At 34.0% G+C, this 22,051-nt stretch overlaps 1 protein-coding gene and 1 long non-coding RNA gene across 2 annotated transcripts in view; both read right to left on the bottom strand.

The window, feature by feature from the left end:
- Window positions 1–22,051, bottom strand: part of LOC118748698 (protein unc-13 homolog 4B) — a gene marked incomplete at both ends in the record, with an annotated part of 302,206 nt that overhangs the window by 86,779 nt on the left and 193,376 nt on the right. The window contains 3 exon segments of the mRNA XM_036483318.1: window positions 5,424–5,684; window positions 11,424–11,789; window positions 11,848–12,003. Of these exon segments, the coding sequence (XP_036339211.1) occupies window positions 5,424–5,684; window positions 11,424–11,789; window positions 11,848–12,003 (783 nt within the window).
- Window positions 18,455–22,051, bottom strand: part of LOC118748748 — an 11,028-nt gene continuing 7,431 nt past the window's right edge. The window contains exons 2-3 of the long non-coding RNA XR_004994088.1: window positions 21,507–21,511; window positions 18,455–18,465 (exon numbers count right to left, since the gene is read on the bottom strand). This is a non-coding gene — a long non-coding RNA (uncharacterized LOC118748748). The remainder of the gene's footprint in view (window positions 18,466–21,506; window positions 21,512–22,051) is intronic.

The following is a 22,051-nucleotide window of genomic DNA, read 5'->3' as shown; positions in this document are numbered from 1 at the left end:
CTTTCCCATTTGAATCTTCCTGTTAGCCGACCAAGCGATCGTGCCCCGGTGCATTTGCGTGTGGAACATTTCTCAAACTTTCACTCAGATCCACGCATACAAACACATAATTCAAATGGCACAGAGTCATTCCTGGCAGTGCGCCTTCTCACACGTATTGCGCAACATGTTTGGGTACATCGTTGAGGTACAAGCGGGCATTTGTGTGGATATATTTGTTGCAGCAGTTACTTGCCACCTACTACATAGGCTGTCGTTATAAGTATTTTTAAGAAACAATAAGGTAAGTAAATTAAGTTATTCAGGCAAATAAAAAATTGAAAAGTTAGGAATTTTTAATAATGTTTATTTTATTTAGTACTTGAATTTAAAAAGTGGGAACATTATATTCAATAAAAGGTAATGAGAATTGCATCGGGGCTGAAAATGTAGCATGTATCCTCCCGACTTTCATCTTCAGCATAATGGTGAGATCGTTGTTTAAACAGCGTTTACAAGCTAAACCAGATGTATCACGCTTTTTAAAAAGAATTATTCTTTCTCATTCCTTTGACTGTTTCACAACCTGTAACGTCATCAGCGTTTTTCGATTTTAGTTTTTGTAATTCATTTTTAATACTTTCTTTTGCGACTGGTTTGAAAAATTTGTGCTTATAGCGAGCTAAATAGGTAGATATGGAAAATAAATTATTATTTTTCAGGAACGAAAATTTTTAACAAAATTCTGTTTTCAAAGTCGTGGCTGCCAGCCGAATCGGATTATTTTTTTAAAAAAGCACCCCGATTTTTTATATGTAAGCATTAGTATCGTAATTCTTACTTAATTAAAGGTCAGATCTATATAATTATTTGAGCATCGATTCTCTTTGTATCCAGACGTTGACCATTTCTGCTGGAAATCCCTGTTGAAAGAGCTTACTTCTTGACTTCAAATAGCAAAACAAAAAAAAAAAGAAATTTTTACTAAAATGAGTATGTTCTCTTTGACGTACGACTGCCCATTGATATCTCGGTTGTATAGCTTAGGAAATAATATGCTTAAAGACATTTTTACCAAAGTTGATAAATATGTCATGTGACCAGTTTTGTTACACAAATACTCCCACGACCATAAACAAAAAATATTGGCCACAATTTGTCGTTTTGTTTGCCATATATACGTTTTATCGGTGCACTTGCACAACATTCGCATTCGCAAAAGCCCCGCATTGATTATTGCGAATGCGATTGTTAAAATTAAAGCGGAAGCTCCGCGGTTGCGAAACCCCTGGTATGTACATAAATATTTATGGACTCATTTGTTGCAACTGGGCATGAATCACGTAACTTTGAAACGATATTCGTTCAAACGATACTGACAAAACGATGTTGTCAAAACACTGATTTATGCATTTGTGTTGCTGTTACGTGTTACTGTTACTGTTACGTGAAGCAAAACTGTAATCGAGTTGACGATATCGCACAAACGATCAAACAATTTTTGATTTTTATGAAGCAAGACAATCTCGACACGATATCGTTCAGACGATCGTCGTCATACGTGATTCATGCCCTGGTTTTGATATTTGTAGATGGTTTTAGGCATAGGTTTAGTAGTCTATTTTGATAAAAAAGCAAGCCGAAAATTAGAAAAAATACTGAAATCATTTTAACTGGGACAGTTGATAACTGATGAACATACATGAATATATGTATGTATAATATGCATATGTATGGATGATATAATACCTCTGATCCAACACTTTTCGTGTAAAATCCTGGAAAAAGGTCAAACAGCAAAATCACTCTCTGAAGTGCGACTAAAAAGTGAGTAACAGCAAAACGTACGGAACAAAAAAGCATCGGGTAAAATCCTGCAACTTCAATCTCTACACAAGTCTCCCAAAAATTCATTTACATGAACCACAGATTATATTCCGAAAAGTAAAACTAAATTTAGGAATATATACAAATAGAAATGCTCAAACTATAAGCTCAAAAACAATAACTGATGCGGTGTTTCCAAGATATTTTAACGCGCTTGAGTCACAAGTATATACAAGTATCATATTTTATCAATCCTACCGATAATACAAGAATTTTTAATTTCAATTAAAAGAATTAAAAATGAAAATGAATAAAAAAATTAAATCAGCAAATTTAGTGAAATTAGTGTTTAATTTCTAACCTAACCTACATTTGTATGTATGTAACTGAATCGCCTAATAATAGCTTTACATATAAAAAGATTATCCTAATTTTCGAGCTTAACTCCCCTAATCTGTTATTAGAAAAAGAGATTGGCCATGCAAAATTGTAATTAAAAATATCTCAGATTAAACCGATAACTTTTTGGTGTCCAACCTAGTTTTATCGATTATACTTGCGAAGAAGAGGAGGAATCCCAAATGTTAAAGTAAACAGAAATTGACGCTAGCAAGGAAAAGAGGTTTGTAAAGGTATTTTTAATAAAATATTAAAAAAATAAACGTACATTTATGCTTTGCCGTTCGCATATGTATACACATCAAATTTCATGAGTACCTAGTACTCACGACTTTTTTTTAATTTTTCGAATACAAAGGATATGATCATCCTTGTTCGCTTTATTCCGTATTCGAAAAATTATATGTTTCAATGGACACATCGATTCGAATACATAATTTATATTTAGATAACATTTTTAGCTATTTATTTGAGAAAAATAAATTATTTAGATTATTGTTTGTATTTTGTTTTTTTTTTTTTAATTTGCCACCCCAAAATAATTGATATTAAATAAAACACCTCTTTGAGGCAGTTAAAAAATGCGTATAATTCTCGTTACGAAATTGATATCATAAATTTTGTGTTTCTAGTTCAGCTTTCGTCACTCAAAAATTTTACCTCAAAGAGGTGTTTTATTTGATATTCATATATACTGTATCTTCATCAGTTATCAACGACCTAAGTAGTCACAATAGTGCCATTTTTGAAATATAGAAGTTTAGCATAAAATGCAAATATATAACAAAAAATTGCATACCACTTTATAGATTAAAAAATTACAAAAAGTGAAAATTGAAAGCACTTACAAATTAAAATAAGGGCTGTGAAAATTATTTGCGAACCGCTGAATTCTGTTGTGAATATGCAGTATGGAAAGTAAGATTTCGCCACAACAAGCTTTTAATTCAGGATTTTTGGAAAGATTCTAAGTTCATACATTTTGATCCATTTAAAAAAATTTCGAGCACACTTTATATGGAAAAAATGCATAACATCGAAAACTTGGAATCTTCCTAAAAATTCTGAATTTTGTTGCGAAAACCTGCTGAGTTTTTATAATTTTTGTACAAAGTTTGAAATGGCGATTTGTGTACATTTATTGTGCTTATTAAATTATGAACTAGACTTTTATTTAAAATCAATTAAAAAATAATCAATGAAAATAATAGGCAAAACTGGTCAAAATGTCTTACTGCCATTATTTCGCATATAGGTACATACATATGAGTGTAATAATGTCAGAATAGCTGTGCTTCGGTGTATTTCCCTTCCGTAATTGGAATTCTGTGTAATTTTACTATGAATTTATGTTTTATGTCTAATAGGCAACATAGACGGTGCGTCTGACTCGCGAGTCAACTGTGTACGTGTTCACTCGCCTTTCGACTACACACAGTTGAGTCATTCAGAGTCATACCAGAGTCATGTCGGTGTAACTAACACATATTTATTTTTACTTAACACATCCAAATCGACTCGCGATTCAGATGCACCGTGTATGCCGCTCCCTCATAAAAGTGATTTACTGTAATAATTTAATTAATTAATAATTTTTATATGAAGAAATAATTATTATAAAAGAAATTTAATTTTGTGGCACTTTCATATTCGTTTCGGCACAATTTTTGAAGACCATTAGGCACCTTTTGAAATTTTGAAATTCCATCCCTGCTTGTACCTCACACGAATCATGCATGCATGACACGCAACATACTTCAGTATCGATACGAAAAACAGTTTCGTTACCGCACAATATGTTGTGTTGTATTGATTGACGTTGATGGTGCATATACGGAACATGCGAGTAACGAGATTATTATGTGAGTAACGGTTTGGTACTGCAAGCACTTTTACCTCACAAGAATCATCGCAACGATTCTTGCAGCGTAAGGAAATGTTCGTTCATACATATACATACATGTGCATATATACATATGTATACACGCAACATAGTTTTGTATCGATTCGAACAATTTGATACAATCAAGCACTTGTACCTCACACGAATCATGCATGCATGTACGTACATACACACGCAACACACTATAGTATTGATACGAAAACAATTTCGTTACTGCACAATATGTTGTGTCGTATCGATCCACGTTGATGGTGCATACACGGAACATGCGAGTAACGAGATTATTATGCGAGTAACGATTCGGGTCTTCGAGTCAGGGGTTGTATTCGTTACTCAGTAACGAATACATGCGGTTTGCTACAGCTCTAATATTTCGCCATCAACACTTTTAGGCTGAACTCTCAAAAGGTAGACATAATCCATTTGAAGATAATGACCCCTATCTCCTCCATTACAAAATATTTGAACTTGTTTTACCAGCACGTCGGTCAAATTATAAGTTTTTCGATTTGAGGAAGTTTTGAGTAGATTGATATAAAAAATTTTCTAAATTTTCCTTAAAACTCTCTCTTTCGTTTACATTAGCGACGCTATGAGTAAATTCATTGAAATCTTCTTCAAAAAAGGCTCAGACTGCAATTTAAAAGAACACTTTAAAGCTTTTTGTTAATTGCAGTCAAAACGGCATTTTAAAAAAAATCATACTTCAAAATTCATAAACAAATTGTTACTATCAATTCGATATTTCAAAATTTTCGGGATCCCGGGATTGGCAACCCTAGTATCTCTGCAACTGATTCGCCTAATAGGTTTGTCTATAAAAATATTATCCTTATTTTCGAGCTTAACTCCCTAATCTGTAATTAGAAAAAGAGATTAGCCATACAAAATCATAATTATAAAAGTAATTTTTGGTGTCCAACCCTGTTTTATCGAATATACTTGCGAAGAAGAGGAGGAATCCCAAATGTTAAAGTAAACAAAAATTAACGCTAGTAAGGAAAATAGGTTTGTAAAGGTATTTTTAATAAAATATTCAGTTAAAATATATTTAATATGTGTTGCTGAAAAGAGTTACCACGGTGGCACAGAGAAGAAGTTTAACTTTTCCTCGAGTTGTGTGAATAACAAGCACAACCAATTTGACAGCTAACGAGCTTTGATTGAGATTATATTTATATGTAAACGTACTTTTATGCTTTGCCGTTCGCATATGTTTACACATCAAATTTCGTGAGTACCTAGTACTCACGCCTTTTTTTGTCGCGGTAGACTTTCCGATGGAAACACCCTTATGAGATAAACAATTACTTACCAGTAAATCTGTCTCCGTAAAGTTAGCTTTTATTGTTAGCTGACCGAATTCAGACCTCGTAATACTATTCTGTTTTCCCAGCAATTCAATATAATACTGATGAATTAAGTCAGCGCTTTCAAATGCATGTAAATCCAATGCTTTTTCAACTTCTTTTAAGACCTCGATATCTGATGTTACTATATTTCCAACTTTAAAACATGATGTCATCACTACTAACGTTTGTTTTAAATTTTGGAAAAATGAGGGCGGGCGTCGTTTCTAGAAACAAAGGTTTTAAAATTTAGTATAAATAATGTACAGAAATTTATTTATTTATAAAAAGTAATACTTTAGTGTAACCAGAATGATTAAAATGTGACAGTCATATGTATTCAATAAAAAAGTTTGTCTATAATGTCAACTTTAAGTACCCAAATGGGCGTAATGGGCTACGAAGGCGTATGGATTCTAGATCGTCTAACTCTCGAGCAATATGATAAATAGGCATTGAAATTTTATGAAATTGTATATTTGTATGAAGACTTGCTCTAGCTGCCAGTCTCCTAAAATTTCCTCCAACCCCGTCGCAAGCAGATTTCCCATGTGAACTTGCAACAAAGTTCAATTCTGCCATTTCCTTGAAGGGATTTTCGTGATTTCAGACCTTTAGTAAAGTTCATATGATCTATTCATATTTTTTTTGTTTCTTACACACCTTTCCTCTTTCAAAAGTATGTATATAATTTCATACAATTTTAATGCCTATTTATCATATTGCTCGAGTAAAAAAAAAATCAAAAAGAAAAAGGTTTACTTAATTTTTATTTTTTTTTATACGTTGCAGATTAATATAAAAAATTTATAATTAAAGCCCATAATAAGATAGAAGAAATACATTTTTTTAAATTAAATTTCGTTAAAAGGTTTCCAAGATACAGCACTTTAAAGAAACGTATGTATGACGTTTTCTTAAAATTTAAGTCCCTTGTAAATAGACTACCCGATGTCATATCGGCCAAATATGCTGCACATATATTCATGTCACCTAGACCTCCAATCTCTTCAACTTTCATCCAAACCCTTAGAGTTCGCGCACAATCTTACTAATCTTACTATAGCCGTGATAGCAGCATACGGTAGGACAGCTGTATATCTTGGGTGTTATTGAATGAAATGCAATAATAATTTTTTGGCACTGCAGGTGTTTTTATTTAGGTTAAAATATCTCAAATAAATTATATAATAGAATAAATACTATCTAATTTCTTACGAATAATAACTCAATAATGATTTAACAGAATTTTTTTAATATTTCAAAGTATCTATTAACATAAATGCATTTTCCAATACAATTATCAAACATTTGATTTTCGATAAAGTTTCGGGTTTTACTTTAAGGCATTTATTGTCATTGCAAAAGCTAAGTGAACTGGAAACTGATAAGCACCTACCATTGATATGTTTGCATACCAAATTTCAATTTTATGTGACTTATGGTTCCGAAGTTATGGCTGATTAAAAATTTGCAGGCCTACGGGAGGTGCTACGCCCCTCGCAAAATTGACACCATATTTGCAAACAAAACCATACCTATAACCTTCCCGGGGTAAAAACAAATAAGTGTGCAAAGTTTCGTGCGATTCCGAGTAGAGGTTCAAAAGTTATAAGACATTCACATTTGTATATATAAACTGTGAAAAGTTTTACATTGTCACGGTTTTCAGCATTTTTCAACAATTTCTGTTGAAAATACGTAGCATAGTGATAGAGAATTTGACTTTGCCAACTTTTATACAAACATTTTTTTCGTACGACGCAACGCTTAGATCACGACCGGGAACGTGCCAAACATAGCGATGTCAGGGAAGCGGCGTAGAATTCATTTCAGCATCACGTCAACTGGTACAGTACGACGACGAAAATTTTATAGGATGGATTAAAAAGATTAAGGTCTTAAAATGATCACATAGACACCCCTCATGAAAAACAGTGTCACCTTTTGAAAAATTTAAGATGGCGTCTAAACTAACCGTAAATTAGATTTTGCTTTACAGCTTTTACGTCACCGAAGAACCGAACACTAAAAAAGAAAAAGTAAAAGCAGGTTCTTATGTTTTTGAAGTTGCTGATTACGAACCTAGAGCATGATTTAAAAAATCGATAATGGTGAATCCAATGTGGCGGCCAAAAAGTTAATATTGATTCGGTCCGGGTTCTTGGGGCTGCTTATTACGAATCTAAGGTGGGGTTAAAAAATTCAAAATGGAGGACTCAATATGGCAAAATAAATCGTACAAAAGTTGTGGAGAATAAAATTCTCTACAACTTTGGAGTTTCAACATGCTACGTATTTTTAACAGAAATTGTTGAAAAATGGCGAAAACCGTGACAATGTAAAATTTTTGCGCAGCTTTTGCGAATTATTTAAAAAGAAAGTGTTTTTTAACCCATAACAACAAAGTAGCAGACCCGGCGAACTTCGTCCCGCCCAAAATTAGGTTTTTAATTTAAACATTTTGGTCCAACATTTTCTCCAACAATCCACATTTACGATTCAAACTTTTTTTATTGCCAACCGGAATCTGTAACCAAAACTTCAAAAATCAGTACAGCCGATCTCGAGCTTTGCGAACGGAAAAAAACCGCTTTCAAAATATATATTAGTATAGATGTGGGAAATTAAATTCTCTACAATTTTGTATAAAACCATTTTTTATGAAAAATGCAAAATAAGCTTGCAAATCGCAAAAAAACAAAAATCCAAGATGGCGGAATTTGGCCATATAAAATTTAAAGGCAAGACTGTGAATACATGATCTACTGCATCAAAAACCCGATGTTACGATCTTTTTTGAGAAAAAGGCTAATTTTACTGGGCTAACATGTTGTTTTTAAAATGGGGTGAAAAATAGTTAAGCTGTTAATAGCCAACTGCATCAAGTACAAGCATAACGGTTGTTTTTAAATAAATTGAAGGTTTAGGAACTATACTGAACCTATTTTCATGTTGTACTCGACCATAGCTACAACCAACAGTAGGTTTTGTTTCCGGTGTATTTCGTGACTTTTTTTGTAGCACCGTGCTATTATTGAACAAGGATTCTTAGATATTAGTGTGAAATTAAATTTTTTAATTTTCGGTATTTCAAACACGATATTATCGATGCGATGAGGTTTTTCAATTTCGGCATTTCGATAAATGGAAAAGCGATATTTTTTAAAATATCAACAAGCCTCCAATAATGCTTAAAAGTGCTCCGAAATGGGAGGAAATATTCGTGAGTAGGCTTCTACGCCATTTTAAAAACAAGCCCAGAACTACTTCACCGAATTGCTGCAAGAGACAAATATTTTACCAAAAATGATGCCAACGCTGAAGATGGTGATTATGAAGTCTTCGAAGACGGGAACATGTGATCTTGGTGATAGTTAATTTAATTAGGATATGTATACTGAGGGACATAATGCATAGTAAAAATGAATACTTTATATTTGATTATCGTTTAAAAATATTCGTATTTAAAAATAATATTTTTATACCTAAATTTATTACGCACTTATTTGACTGTTGACGTCTGAGTACGGATATGTAAGTTTACATATACGTATGTATCAAGCATGCAGAGCGGTGACAATAAACACATTCATACATAGTACATGTTTATATGTACGTACAAATCGCGTGCTGTGGTTTTGATGGAAATTCAACATTTGAAAGTACATTTATATGTCTGGTAGAACTGTAAAACTATCGATAGTCATCCCATTCGATCTTTTTGATAGTTTGCATTGAAACTGTCGATACTATCGAGAGTATCGGATAATTTTAAAACGTATTGACGAAGCTTTTTATATAAACTTTTTCGTTTTATTTAGTTCCTGAAGAATTAGCTAATTGTAACTTTGTCCTTTCTCTTCGATTCTTAAAATATTTTAAGCCGTTAATATAAAAACTAAGAATTCCCAATCGTAGGAAAATAAAGGTAACTATAACCGTTGTATTACAAAAAACTTTCATCAGTCCAACTCCGGCTACGCCGCAGTAGTTTTGCATAGAAATCACTCCAAAATTTACTGAAAAGTCCATATTTCAAGTGTGTGCCGAACCGTACCCCGACCTCTACGTGATTATTTATCCATTCAAAGTATCAAACGGAAATACAAGAACCGCACCCTGACCTCTACATGATTATTTATCCATTTAAAGTATCAAACAGAAATACAAGAATCTCGAAAGTTTGACTAACCCTGGCTTATATCATTACTTTCTCCCATCGACGCAGAATCACTAACACCATAGTATGGTTGCAAAAAGATATTCAAACTAGTTTTTTCAAATTTATTTACACCCGATTTACATGATTCAAGTACTTTAAAGCAATTCTGGTTCAGTTTCTTTTGTGTTTTATATTTGCTTTTATACGCTTACATTTTTTTGGATTTCAGTTTCTGGTTCTTTAAATCGGAAACAACGAAAATGTCAATAGCAAAGCAAGAAACTTGAAGCCACTTGACAGTACAGACGCATATATACTCTTCCCTTTTCTTCTCAACCTCTCTCTTCCACTAGCAAGCAGAATTGAATTCAATACTTGAACCGTGTAAAACCCGGTAACAGGTAAAAAATAGTTTGTATAAGCAAATCGATGTTTCCAAACTCCCATTTTCAAAAATAAAGAAACTTAACTTTAAAGCTCACTTTATATTTCTGTGTTCATTTGGAACAGTAGCTTATGTCGAAAGGCTGGCTTTAGTATAATGCGGCATTCGCAGCAATAGTGCAAAAAATAGAACTATTCGATAGTATCGATAGTACCATCGATAGTTTTACAGCTCTAATGTCTGACTGTAGCTGTGTGCGCAAAGATGCTTGCCACAATTCGTTGATATCCAGAGATGGTTTGAATTCCACTGCAAGCAACAAGCAAATTAATTTTTTTTTTTGTTTTTATCTTGATTATTCACTCCATGGATGCTTTTTCACAACGAACGCGGTCATTTTAATATGCGCGTATTTGAATTGAATATTTGCCAATATACAGTACTTTCGTTAGAGTTTATAGTAAGATCAATTAAGTTTCTGTTTGATTTTAATATTTTTTCCCCTCAGTGTAGTCCTTTTATTGTGCTTATTTCATTCCTATATCCCGCGAAATTGTTGGCGATGAAGGAATGCTTAGGTATACATGCCACTACATACATACATACTTACAAACATGTGCAGTAAATATGGTCAGTAAAATGTTAATTATCTGAATCGACTAATGATTTAGTATCAACTTTTGTGAACTTCTAAACCGCACAACATATAACTATTGGTTTCAATAATTTTAAGCTATAATAAACAATTTTTTTATTTACTGGTCTTGAAAGAATTTTTTTTTGTATAGGTTAAAGCTTGTGGCATAGGGAGCAAAGTTCAGATTCCTCGTTGGAGACTCAAAAATTTAAATTAAAATCGATACTATTGTAGTCGAAGATATCACATATAAGTTTTAGTCCCGATTGAAGTCGGTTAAGGCATGTAGCACAGGGGTCAAAGTTCAGATTACCCTATGCAGACATTTTAACTGACTCCAATCGGGACCAAAATGTATATGTGTTGTCTTCGACTTTAGTACTATTGATTTTGGGTATTAAATGAAAAAAAATTTTAATTTTTTGAGTCCATAGAGGCATCTGGCCTTTGACCCATTTGCGACACGGCTTAATCGACTCCAATCGGGGCCAAAATTTATATGTGATATCCGCCACCATGGTATTACCGATTAAGGGGTGAGACTGAAAAAATCATTCATTTGATGCTAGAGATCACCCTCCTAGGGTTCACACTAAGCCAATGAGAAGCCTATCCATAGTCCATAACCGAAATTTAAAAAATCGGTACAGCGCTTTTCGAGAAAAAACGGGGTTAAAAATACATATATAGATATCATCATAATATTTATGATTCGCTTGGAAAATAGGAGCTTTTCTGTGGACCCAGCTTGCTGTTAATACTAAAATTACTTTACTCACATCTAAATTTAATTGTATGAGGTCGAACATTACAACCGATATTTCAGTCCAAATTGCATCTAATATCCGCTCGAAGTTTACTTCATTCAAAGTATCGTATAATGTTTCTAAGGATGTTTCCATATACATTAGGAGTTTTTCCATAGAATTAGAATCCTTATGTAAAACTTCAGCGCCTTCTGCTAAAAATCGTCTAATCGAAGGAGCCATTCGCCTGGCTACAATGTCAATAAGCTCAGAAATTTGGTTTCTTTGTGTATCTAAAGCATTGTCGATTAAACATTTTATTGTGGTAGCACAACGATCCGCGTCAAGATTCGTACGGAAATCAGATATTTTTTTAATGAGGTCCTCAGCACCCAACTCCTGTAAAAATTAATGTTACTAGTTAATATAATTTTGTAAAAATACGGAAAAATCAAACCTTAATGAACGCAGGCAAGCTTTGTCTAATATAATCGATGTTATTAATAGCAAAGCACCATTCTGTGGAAACAGTAAATAAATCGTCTTCTCTAGCTTGAGATTCAACATGCCGCGACATCCTTTTTGAATAAAATACACAGCAGCGACAAACATCCTATAAAAAATGTAAATTGAATATATGAAGTTCTAAGTGAAAAAACATATCGTCACTAGACACGAATAAAGGCGCGAGCTCAAACGTTGACCGCGAGAAAAGGCGCATAAAAAAACTTCAGCGAAGAAAGACTCTTAACAAAGTTGACGGCGAAGAAAGACGCGTTAAAATATTTTACGGCGAAGAAGGACGCGTAAACTTATTTTTGCGGTCAACTATGTTTGCGGTTGTAATAGTATGTACATTCCGTAAAGACTTTTTGGCGAATAATGCTGAAGTGACAGTCCTTGGCCGTGTATAAATCTATGGTTACGCGTCTTTCTTCGCCGTCAACTAGGTTACGCGTCTTTCTCCGCCGAAGTTTTTATTAAACGCCTTTTTTCGTACAATTTTTTTTATGCGTCTTTTTTCGCCGTCGAAACACTAGCGCGCCTTTACTCGTCTCTAGTGACGATATGGTAAAATCAAAATATGTATGTATATTCAACAACATAGAAGGACTTCGACTGTATTCTCCTTAGAAAGTATGGAATTCCACATCGTATTGAAAAAGTTTGTGTATTTACATTTTTTGCACGGTGGAAATGTGATAAGAAGTTAGTTCCACTTAATGACATTAATAGCCATGCTAAAAAAAATGCTTCTTGTAATAACCCGGAAACCTACTAAATTCGTATAAAATATTAGTTAAAACAATTGCCAAATTTATTGAAAATTCAATTAACAACGTAAAACATCTGTCTCCAACAGCTTCTCAATTATCTTTATATCATCGTATATACTTCCAAGTATGGAATCCTATGCCCCTTTTTGTCTATTCCCTTTCTAACAGCGGACGTGCCTGCCAAACTGAAAAGCATGATGGCGGCAGTATTTGACAGGCACGTTCGACGATGTGAACGGAAATGAAAGGTAAGAAATGGAAGATGGATGACATGAGAATGAAAGAATTATAAAATAGCAGAATGTCGAACCAAAACGAATTTCAAAAATCTGACAATGCGAATGACGTCAAAATGAAAGAAATGCAAAATAGTTAAATGTCGAAACAGAAGAAATAGATGACAGACCCGTGTTCAAGGGTTTCGTGTAACAAAGAGTTGTTGTGTTGCGCCATTCAATATTAAAAAAAATTCAATGTGGTTAAATACGCTTTTTTATTAAGTTGAAAAAACTACATACATATTTCGCCAGCCAAAAAGTGTATAAATAAATATATAGCATCTTGCTATAAGATTTATTTATAAAAACGGTATATGCTTATGGCCTTATTCATAAAAAATTAAATAGATTTAAAGAGCTCTATACAGCAACATTAAGGCTGCGTTTCTTTATACATTCCGGATAAACCCATTTCACAACCAGAATAAACAGAATGCCATTGAAATATACGTTTACATATCATCAGGAACGTTCTAAAGAATAAGTAAACAAAAAAGTTTATTCCAAACGTTCAGAATGAATAAAGAAATGCAGCCTAAAACAAATAGATTTGTTTACTTTTTAAGAATTTTCGTATAACATTTAACTTAACTTTTTGTGCACCCATCTCTTTTTCTGTATATTATTCTCAAATAATTCTTTTCCTTAATACTCATTTGACTGAGTTTCAATTACACCCAGTAAAAATCATGATAAAAACATTAGAAAGTAAAACCATTCTCTCAATTCGTCGGCCATGATTTTATTCTGACGTTTGCAAACATTTTAAAATCATATAAATTTGAAAATAAAAAAATGAAATTGTTCACAATTGTTGTTGTTTGAGATTAAAAATGAGAATGTGTGTGTGAGCTTGAATTCGAATTTTAAAATTATATTGCTGGCAAACGTCAGACTGTCTCAATGATTTTACCTTGTAATGTTCTTATCATGGTAAAAATCAAAATATTTTATAGATTTCCTCCTTCGCACACTTCTCGCAGTATTTTGTGGTTGAAATGACTTGATCGCCTGCAGAAACTAATCAATTTTTTTGCCAAAACCAAAGCAGACGGGAAGGAAAAATACGCGCTACTGCTCACTAAATTTGAAAAATCAAATTTTTGTTCAGTTAATTGTTATATTTTTCTTCGTTGTGGAAAATTTCCACATCATCACAGCAGCTGACTGTCAAACCGAAACCAGAAAAGATACCAGAACATTTAGGGCGCAATCTTCTTTTCTATGACCATTGTACTGCTTCTTTGAATTTCTCAATTTTGACAATTCTGATCTAAAAGTAGACGAAACCTCAGAAACTTTAAATGCACTGCAATTCACTAATACCTACTTCCGCAAAAATCACCTTTTTCGTATTTTCCTTGTTAAAAGTTATTTTAAATCATATATTTTTATCGCCTTATTCATAAAAAAAAAAGTTTCAAAAAGCTTTTTAAATTGCCGTTTGCGAACATTTTTCAATTTATAAACCTTTTTTAAAGCTACTTTAGTTTTTTGAATAAGGCTATTCGAATTTAGCACAATTAAAACACGTTCCCTATCGAACAATTTATTATTACAATTCGACTTTGTTTACTTTTTATTACAGATATGTGATCGATGATATACGTTATTTGATTATATCTAACTCATACTACTTTTAATGCTAACCATATTCATTAAAATCATTTCCATTCGTAATGAAAGTATTTTACATACTTCTAGTCTAAATATATTTTTTAATATAAACTAGCTTTTTTAATTCTAAGATTAATCAACAATCTCAAGATTTATAAAAAATGTTTCTTCAAAAAATACGTTCCAAAGCATCCCTGCTGATATCATAATTCAAAAGCAAATTAGAATAGAAATTTTGATGCAAAAGATTTTCCGTGGTATTCACCATACAAATTTATCACCTAACTTGTCCGTATGTCGCTCTGGAAAGAAATATATTTTAATTTACATGTTTTCTTAAAAATAAATGCAAATTTACATATATTTTCCACCGGCAGGCACGAATATGGTATTCAAAACAGAAACAATGACAACGAATTTTACACGCATTGTTGTATTTTAGCGCAAAACGATAAGTTTCACAAATATTTTAAATTATTGCCTGGAACATACACATTTATCGTTATTATTGAAAATGCAAGACTTGGCATGCATTTTTAATTTCTTATTTAATCAATTTAAATGAATAAAAACACATTTTTCTAAAATATTTCTCAATTTACATTTTAAAGTTTTTTCTGAAACTTGAATGTAACTCTGTGCGGAGAATAAGGGAACTGAAAATCAGGTGATCCCAGCTGTTTTAAAATGTAAGCAAACAAAATGGCGCTTTCCATACTCCTAGGCCTATACAATGCTTTATATTTTCTTAATGACGAAATATTCTACGATAGTAATGATCAATAAAAACTCGATTCAATTAGTAGCATCGATAGGTCTCCACATCCCTCCAATGCTTTTTAACTTCAGAGTCAACCTCGGGTTAGGGACCTCCGGCTCCACCGGTTCCACCATGGATTCAAATCCCTGAAAACCATTAAGTGGCAAATCACCCTTATGCAAAGGTGCGTATTATCGTTAGACTTTGACGTCCTGGGAAGCTTCTTTAAATGACTGATGTTACTCCTGTAGACTTTATTATCCTTACGAATTGTGACATCGTTTCCTTTCCGCTCAACCACTTCAAATTCTTCCGCCCCAAACGTCGGTGTCAATTTGATTGGAAAAAATACGTTCTGCATTAGTACTCTACCTCCAATCTTTATATCGCTCTCTTTTGCTCTGCGATCTTTGTCTGCCTTCTGCCTTCCTTTTTCTTTATTAACGGCATCCATGTCTCTAGCCTCCCCATCTAAAATCTCCTCACTGACGTCAAAAATAGATGGCATTTTGTCTCGAATTACACGATTGAATAACAGCTCCGTTGGGGCTTTCCCAGTTGTTCCATGTGGTGTAACATTGTACATCAGCAGAAATTTTTGAATCTTGTTCTTGTTCCATTGCTATGTGCTATTCGCAGGCGCTTAACGATCGATCGATTCATATTTTCTACCTCACCATTTGCCTGTGGCCAGTATGGTGGAGACATTGGGCTTGTTCGAGTTGCAATCACAACAGCTATGTTGCACGATTTCTTAAAGTATCACGTTCGATGTGAAATTGTGGCAACATTGGCAAAAGCATCGCGTTCAAACTGTAAAAAATTCGGAAATTGTTGCGCCCGAAGTCAAGTAAATCGGCATCACAAATTTTTTGTTTGCATGATTGCTATAGAAGACGAAAGGTGAGCAAAATAGTTTATATTAAAATGTATTATTTTTAATTTATCAGAAACATATGCATTATTAACAATATTTGAGTTTATTGTATATTTCAGTGAAAACCTGAGCAGCACTTTAAATAAATTGCTAATACGGTGTCGGCTAGATATAGAGCCGGAATTCGTTGCAGGAAAAAAGAAAAAATCGGTCCTCTGGGGAAAAGTCCTGGGGAAAATGAAAGAGGTGAACCCTGAAATCACGCAGTCGAAAGAATAAGAAAGTTCCTGAACTTGCTGGCGTCATATAAAAGGATCAAAAAGCGGAACAACTCAACTGGGAGGGATGCCACAACATGGGATTTTTATGATGACTTCGATAATGTGTATGGCAGGCGACACTCCATTTAACCTCCAGAGCAAAATCTGCAGTCCTCTCTTCCAGGATTGAGTTAAATAAATGTTAATGAGAATGAGAGTGGTTCGGATGGAAGAGACTTTGAAACGAGTATTGCAAGCACACCAAGAAAACGCAGTAAGCCTTCAGCAAATGAAACACTTGTATTCTTCAAGGAAGAAGCTGCCAAAGAACAAAGGCGCCATGAGGAAGTATTGAAGTTGGGAAAAGAAAAATTGGAAATTGAAAAGGAGAAAATTAAAGCCATAGAGGAGTTGAGAAAAGTGTTACGAGATGAGGAAGCGGAACTGAGTGTCATATAACAAATATTTATTTGTTTTAAAATGTATCTGAATTGAATGTGACTTTATTTAATAACATAAACAGAGAATTTTTTTTTTGTTTAAAAAAAGTTTATCTGAAATGAATATGATCTCATTTAATATAGATTATTTAATAACCAATTTATGTAGTGCAAATATGTATATGCATACAAATGTAGACATAAAAAATAAAAATGAGTTCAATGTAACAAAAGGAAATGTGTGCATGTACATATGTAAATGAAAACCATTATGAAACAAATAACATCTTTAAATTATTTCTTTTTTCAACGCCTTCATTAGTGTGATTGATGTTTTCCGGTAATTCGATTTCTGGATTATTTCCATCCTCTAAATTTATAAACGTATTATCAACTTCGAAATTTGTTGTACTATTTCGTATTATAAAATTATGTAAAATTGAACAAGCTAACACGACTTTTGAAATATCTTTTTGAGATTTCACACCTATGTGATTTAAAATCTTAAACTTCTGCCTTAAAATTCCAAAGGCTTGCTCAATAAAAACGCGAGCAGAACTTAAATGGTAATTAAACTGCTTCTCTTCTCTTCACAAATGTCCAATATCTCTGTATGGAACCATTGTGTATTTGGAAAGATATGCTGAGTCTGCTAAAATTACAGCTTCTTTAGCTAGATGAATCTGTCCAGAAGCTATTCCTTTGTAAAGTGGGCTATTTTCCCACACGTTAGCAACGTGGCAGCAGCCCGGAAAGCCGATAAAAACATCCAAAAAACGAAAGGCGCTGTCATATATGGCCTAAAAATATGATACCAACTTATATGTGTGTGTTTATGTGGAAATGGGTTCCATCCAGGCACCCTACTACAAATGGAAAGGAGTTCATCCGGCTTTCTTGGAAATCTTCGATGATCTTGGTCTCCTGAGAAGCAGATGGCCAAGAAATCTCGTTTTTAAGCTTACATTTAGCTTCAACGGTTTTAAAAAAGAGTTTGTGGGCTGTTCATTTTCCAATACCAAATCTGTCAGAAAGTTCACGATAGGTGACCCTACTATTGCCCAGTTTCCGTAATATTATGTGCAAGCTTTGCTCCAATGAGTACTTACCGGAAACATTTGAAAAAAATGGTTCGAGTTCAGTCTTCAATTTCTATAAATATACCTATTACAATTTTTTATTTCAAAATCAAAGTCACACAACTTACACTAAATGTTTCACGGGACATCAGAAAATGTGTAAAATTAATGTCATTTGGATACAATTTAATCGTTTTAAAAAAGTGAACCGTGTTCGTCATATTTCTCCTCCCACACAATTCCTGTCTCATCCAATTACTTTTCTTTATGCGCTTCATTCTTCTTTTGCCATTATCATAAGAAAATTTCCGTCCGCTTCGAAATTATCCAGCAAAATATTTATAGAAAGCTCCATTGCAGTTGCACCAGGGTTGCAAACGACAATCAGAGCAGCAGTATTGCCGCTTTTATTACGTGCCTCGAACTGGCCTGTTATAATTTCAATGTTCTTGTCTGAACAGTAACTTTTGAATTCATCACTGACAAACTGACGACCGTTGTCAGTAGTTATGAATGTGGGTAGCCCAGTCTCGGGAAAACTTCATTTAGAAAATCAATTAAAGCGCTGGACGTAATTTTTTTCAAAAATTTTACCTCCTGATATCTGGAATAATAGTCAATGACCACAAATATAAAATCATGATTAGGCAATGGTACCAAAAGGTCCATTGCCAGGCATAACCATGGCCACTCCGGCAAAACACGACGGCTCATTGGCGCCGGGTGTGACGGACTTGACACCAGTAAACAGTCGCGGCAATTCTTAACATATTTCTCTACATCTCGATCAATTAAAGGCCACCATACCTTTGAACGTACGCGCCGCTTCATTACTATCTCTCCCAGATGGCCTTCATGTGCAATCGCTAAGACCCGTGTTCTTAATGGAAAAGGTATAACTATTTTGGTTCCTCTTAGTAGGATATTTCCCAAAGTACATAACTCAAGTCGAAATGCAAAAAACTTATTCGAAGTATTCAAATTCCATGAATTATCTTTCACATTTCCCACCGCTTCGATCAATTCCGGATCGCATTGATTCTGCTCTACGATTTCAAGAATCGAAAGAGCCCGCGGAATGGTTTCTCCAATTATCGAACAAATGCTGCTTTCAGATTGTTGATCGAATTATACAGAATTTTCAATTTTACACAACCTAGACAACGAGTCAGCAATATTATATTTTCCCGCCTGATAGATGATCTTAAATTTGAACGATCGAAAAAAATGAAATGAAAATCGTTTCTAAAGGCTTATGGTCTGTCACCAGTTCGAACTCAACGCCGGCTAAGTAATACACTGAACCAAAAATCCATCTCTGTATCTAAGAAAAACTTTCCTTACTTTAAGGACAAAAATTCTTCCGAATGAGTAAAAAATTCTCCCGAATGCGTAATTTTTCTTTGGAATGTGTAAGAACGTACACGAAAATATGGAACCGTGGATGTAATCTATCATTTTGAAGAAATGTAGGGCATGAAAAGAGGATAAAACTTCTTTAGTGCTGTTTCGTTCTCATTTTTCTTCATTTTGATTGCTGTTTTTCTTCAATTAAGAGAAGTTTTTTTTTTGAGTGTAGTAAAACCGTTCTACACCCCAAACTAATGCGAGAATTTCCTTCTCCGTTTGTGAATACCAGCGTTCGGTCTCCGATAAACTTTTGCTTGCAAAAGATATCACTTGCGGAACATCATTGTCAAATTGTAGTAAAACAGCGCTATTAAACGGGTGCGTCTCTTCGGATTAAAATACTATAAAGTGGGCATTTTAGTTAGCTGTTTCTTGAGCTTCTCAAAAGCATCGTTTTGACGTGGACCCCAGATGAACTTTGCGTCCTTTTTAGTCAAACCCCTGAGGGGTTCTGTTACGTCAGATAAATCTGGTATGAATTTCTTCCAAATACATTTTTCTTCGTTCATTAACACATTTGCTTCTTTAAAAACCTACAGCACATCCTTCAAGTTTTTGTCATGTTCGCTCTCCGTGCTCCCAAACACAATAACGTCATCCAAATAGTTAAAAACACACTTAATCCCTTTGACGTAATGAAAGTAGTTATTTCCCGACTCCCTTCGTCCAGTTCTAGCTGGTGATATGCATTCTTGAGATCCAGCTTTGAAAAATATCTAGCACCTTGAAGTTTAGTCATAAACAAGTCAAACGAAGGAAGCGGATAGTTTTCTCTTAAAATCGCCATATTGGCACACCGCATATCAATGCATAAACATATATCCCCATTTCCTTTGAATACGACTACCACCGGAGATAACCAAGGACTAGGGCCTACAACCGGCTCTATGATATCTTGACTTACTGCTTCATTTAACTTTCTTTGAATCTTTTCCTCTAAAGCAGATGGTACCCTCACAGGGGTTGTTGGACCGGCTTCACGGATTTATCAATTGACAATGAAATTTTAATGCCCTTAATTTTAGGAAATGTTTGGTGATCTTCAATGTGATTGACTCCACGGCCTAATTTCAGAACATAGCATATAGATAGATAGATAGATTCAGAAGATAGCAGTAACTTGACCTAGAAGTGATTGACCCCCATTCTCAATAACATAGAAGGTAGATATTAGATTCGAAACTAAATTCACTCCTATTACAGCCTCGAAAACAGCACTAATTTTGAGCGGTGCATACCCAGCATACGCTCGAAACTAATTTTCAGACTCATAACGAATGTTCCAAATGGTGACATGTTCCTTGCAGAGATACACCCAATCTTCCTCACTCAACAGATTATATTGTGAACCAGAATCAATCAACATCGAAATTTTCCGGCCTCCTATGTAGCACTCTATCATTTCATTCATATGCCCGCTAAAATTGCTTACTACTCGGAAAAAATTGTGTTCATTCCACTTGCTCTGCATGGATCCAACTTCTGGCTTACCCCCTCTTGGCATCTTTATTTTCAAACCCAATCTGCTTGCGTTTGATACTCTTTGTTTTGCACTTGCGCGCAAAATTACCAACAAATCCACATTTATTGCACTTGGCACTTTTAGCGGAACAACTTAACTGGTACTAGTATGCCCTCGTTGACCACATCTGCCACACTCAATGTCTTGATTTCTGCTCTCAACTCTATTGATAATTAGAGATACACTCTGCAGTTTCATTGTCCTATCTGTTCATAAACATGACACATTCCAATGGCTTCCGTTAGCGTATACTCTTTTTCTAAAAGTCGTTTCCTTAGATCATTTGGAGCCCATGCATCAATAAGTTTATCCTTCAAATTAACCCCCAATACTTCTTCTTTTGTTTCTCCGAATTGGCATTTGGCAGCTTGGTTCCGCAACCTCATAAAAAATTTGTTTAAGCACTCACCTTCCTCAGGTTTCAATGAACGAAAAAGATGCCTCTCGAACGTAGAGTTCCTTTCCGGTGAGAAATACTTGTTGAGCTTCTCCACAAGAATGTATACTCGTCCTTTCTCTCAGCTGCATTTCCCTGATCCACAAGCGTTCCGGGAACACTATAAACCACTTCTTGAAGTTGCGTGCCACCTAAATACAACAACTTATTTTTCTTCGTCTTTGTGTCCTTTATCTCTTCCGCCTCAACATATATAGAAAATGACCGAAGCCATTTCTCCCATTCTGAACGCAGAAGCGCCTTATCTATGACATCACAAAGAAAAGGTGGTACACTTGCCACATTCATTTCAATACCTTTAGAGCCTTGATTTCGAGTTTGCAATTAAATGCCCGTCAATCAAAAGTACTATCTATTAAGCAATTTAATGCCGATATTAGCAAATAATTAAACATTCTGAAAATGGTCATCTCCTTACCAGTTTACAATTTAATGTAACTCAAATTATTGCCAATTTGTAATTTCAAATGCAAAACAATTTAATGTTTTTACAACCGTTACAATCAAATGTAACACAAACTCACATATTTTATTTTATTTTTCAACCATAGCAATCGATACCAGTATCAGTTAACGACTTGTGATTGACATAAAATAAAACGTTACAAACTACACACACACACACACACACACACACATATATATATATATATATATATATATATATATATATATATATATATA

Source organism: Rhagoletis pomonella, unplaced genomic scaffold (assembly GCF_013731165.1).
Source record: "Rhagoletis pomonella isolate Grant_MI unplaced genomic scaffold, Rhpom_1.0 Rhpom_scaffold_00001, whole genome shotgun sequence".
Classification (NCBI taxonomy): domain Eukaryota; kingdom Metazoa; phylum Arthropoda; class Insecta; order Diptera; family Tephritidae; genus Rhagoletis; species Rhagoletis pomonella.
Note: the sequence above shows the minus strand (reverse complement) of the source record. Positions and strands in the feature narration are given on the sequence as shown.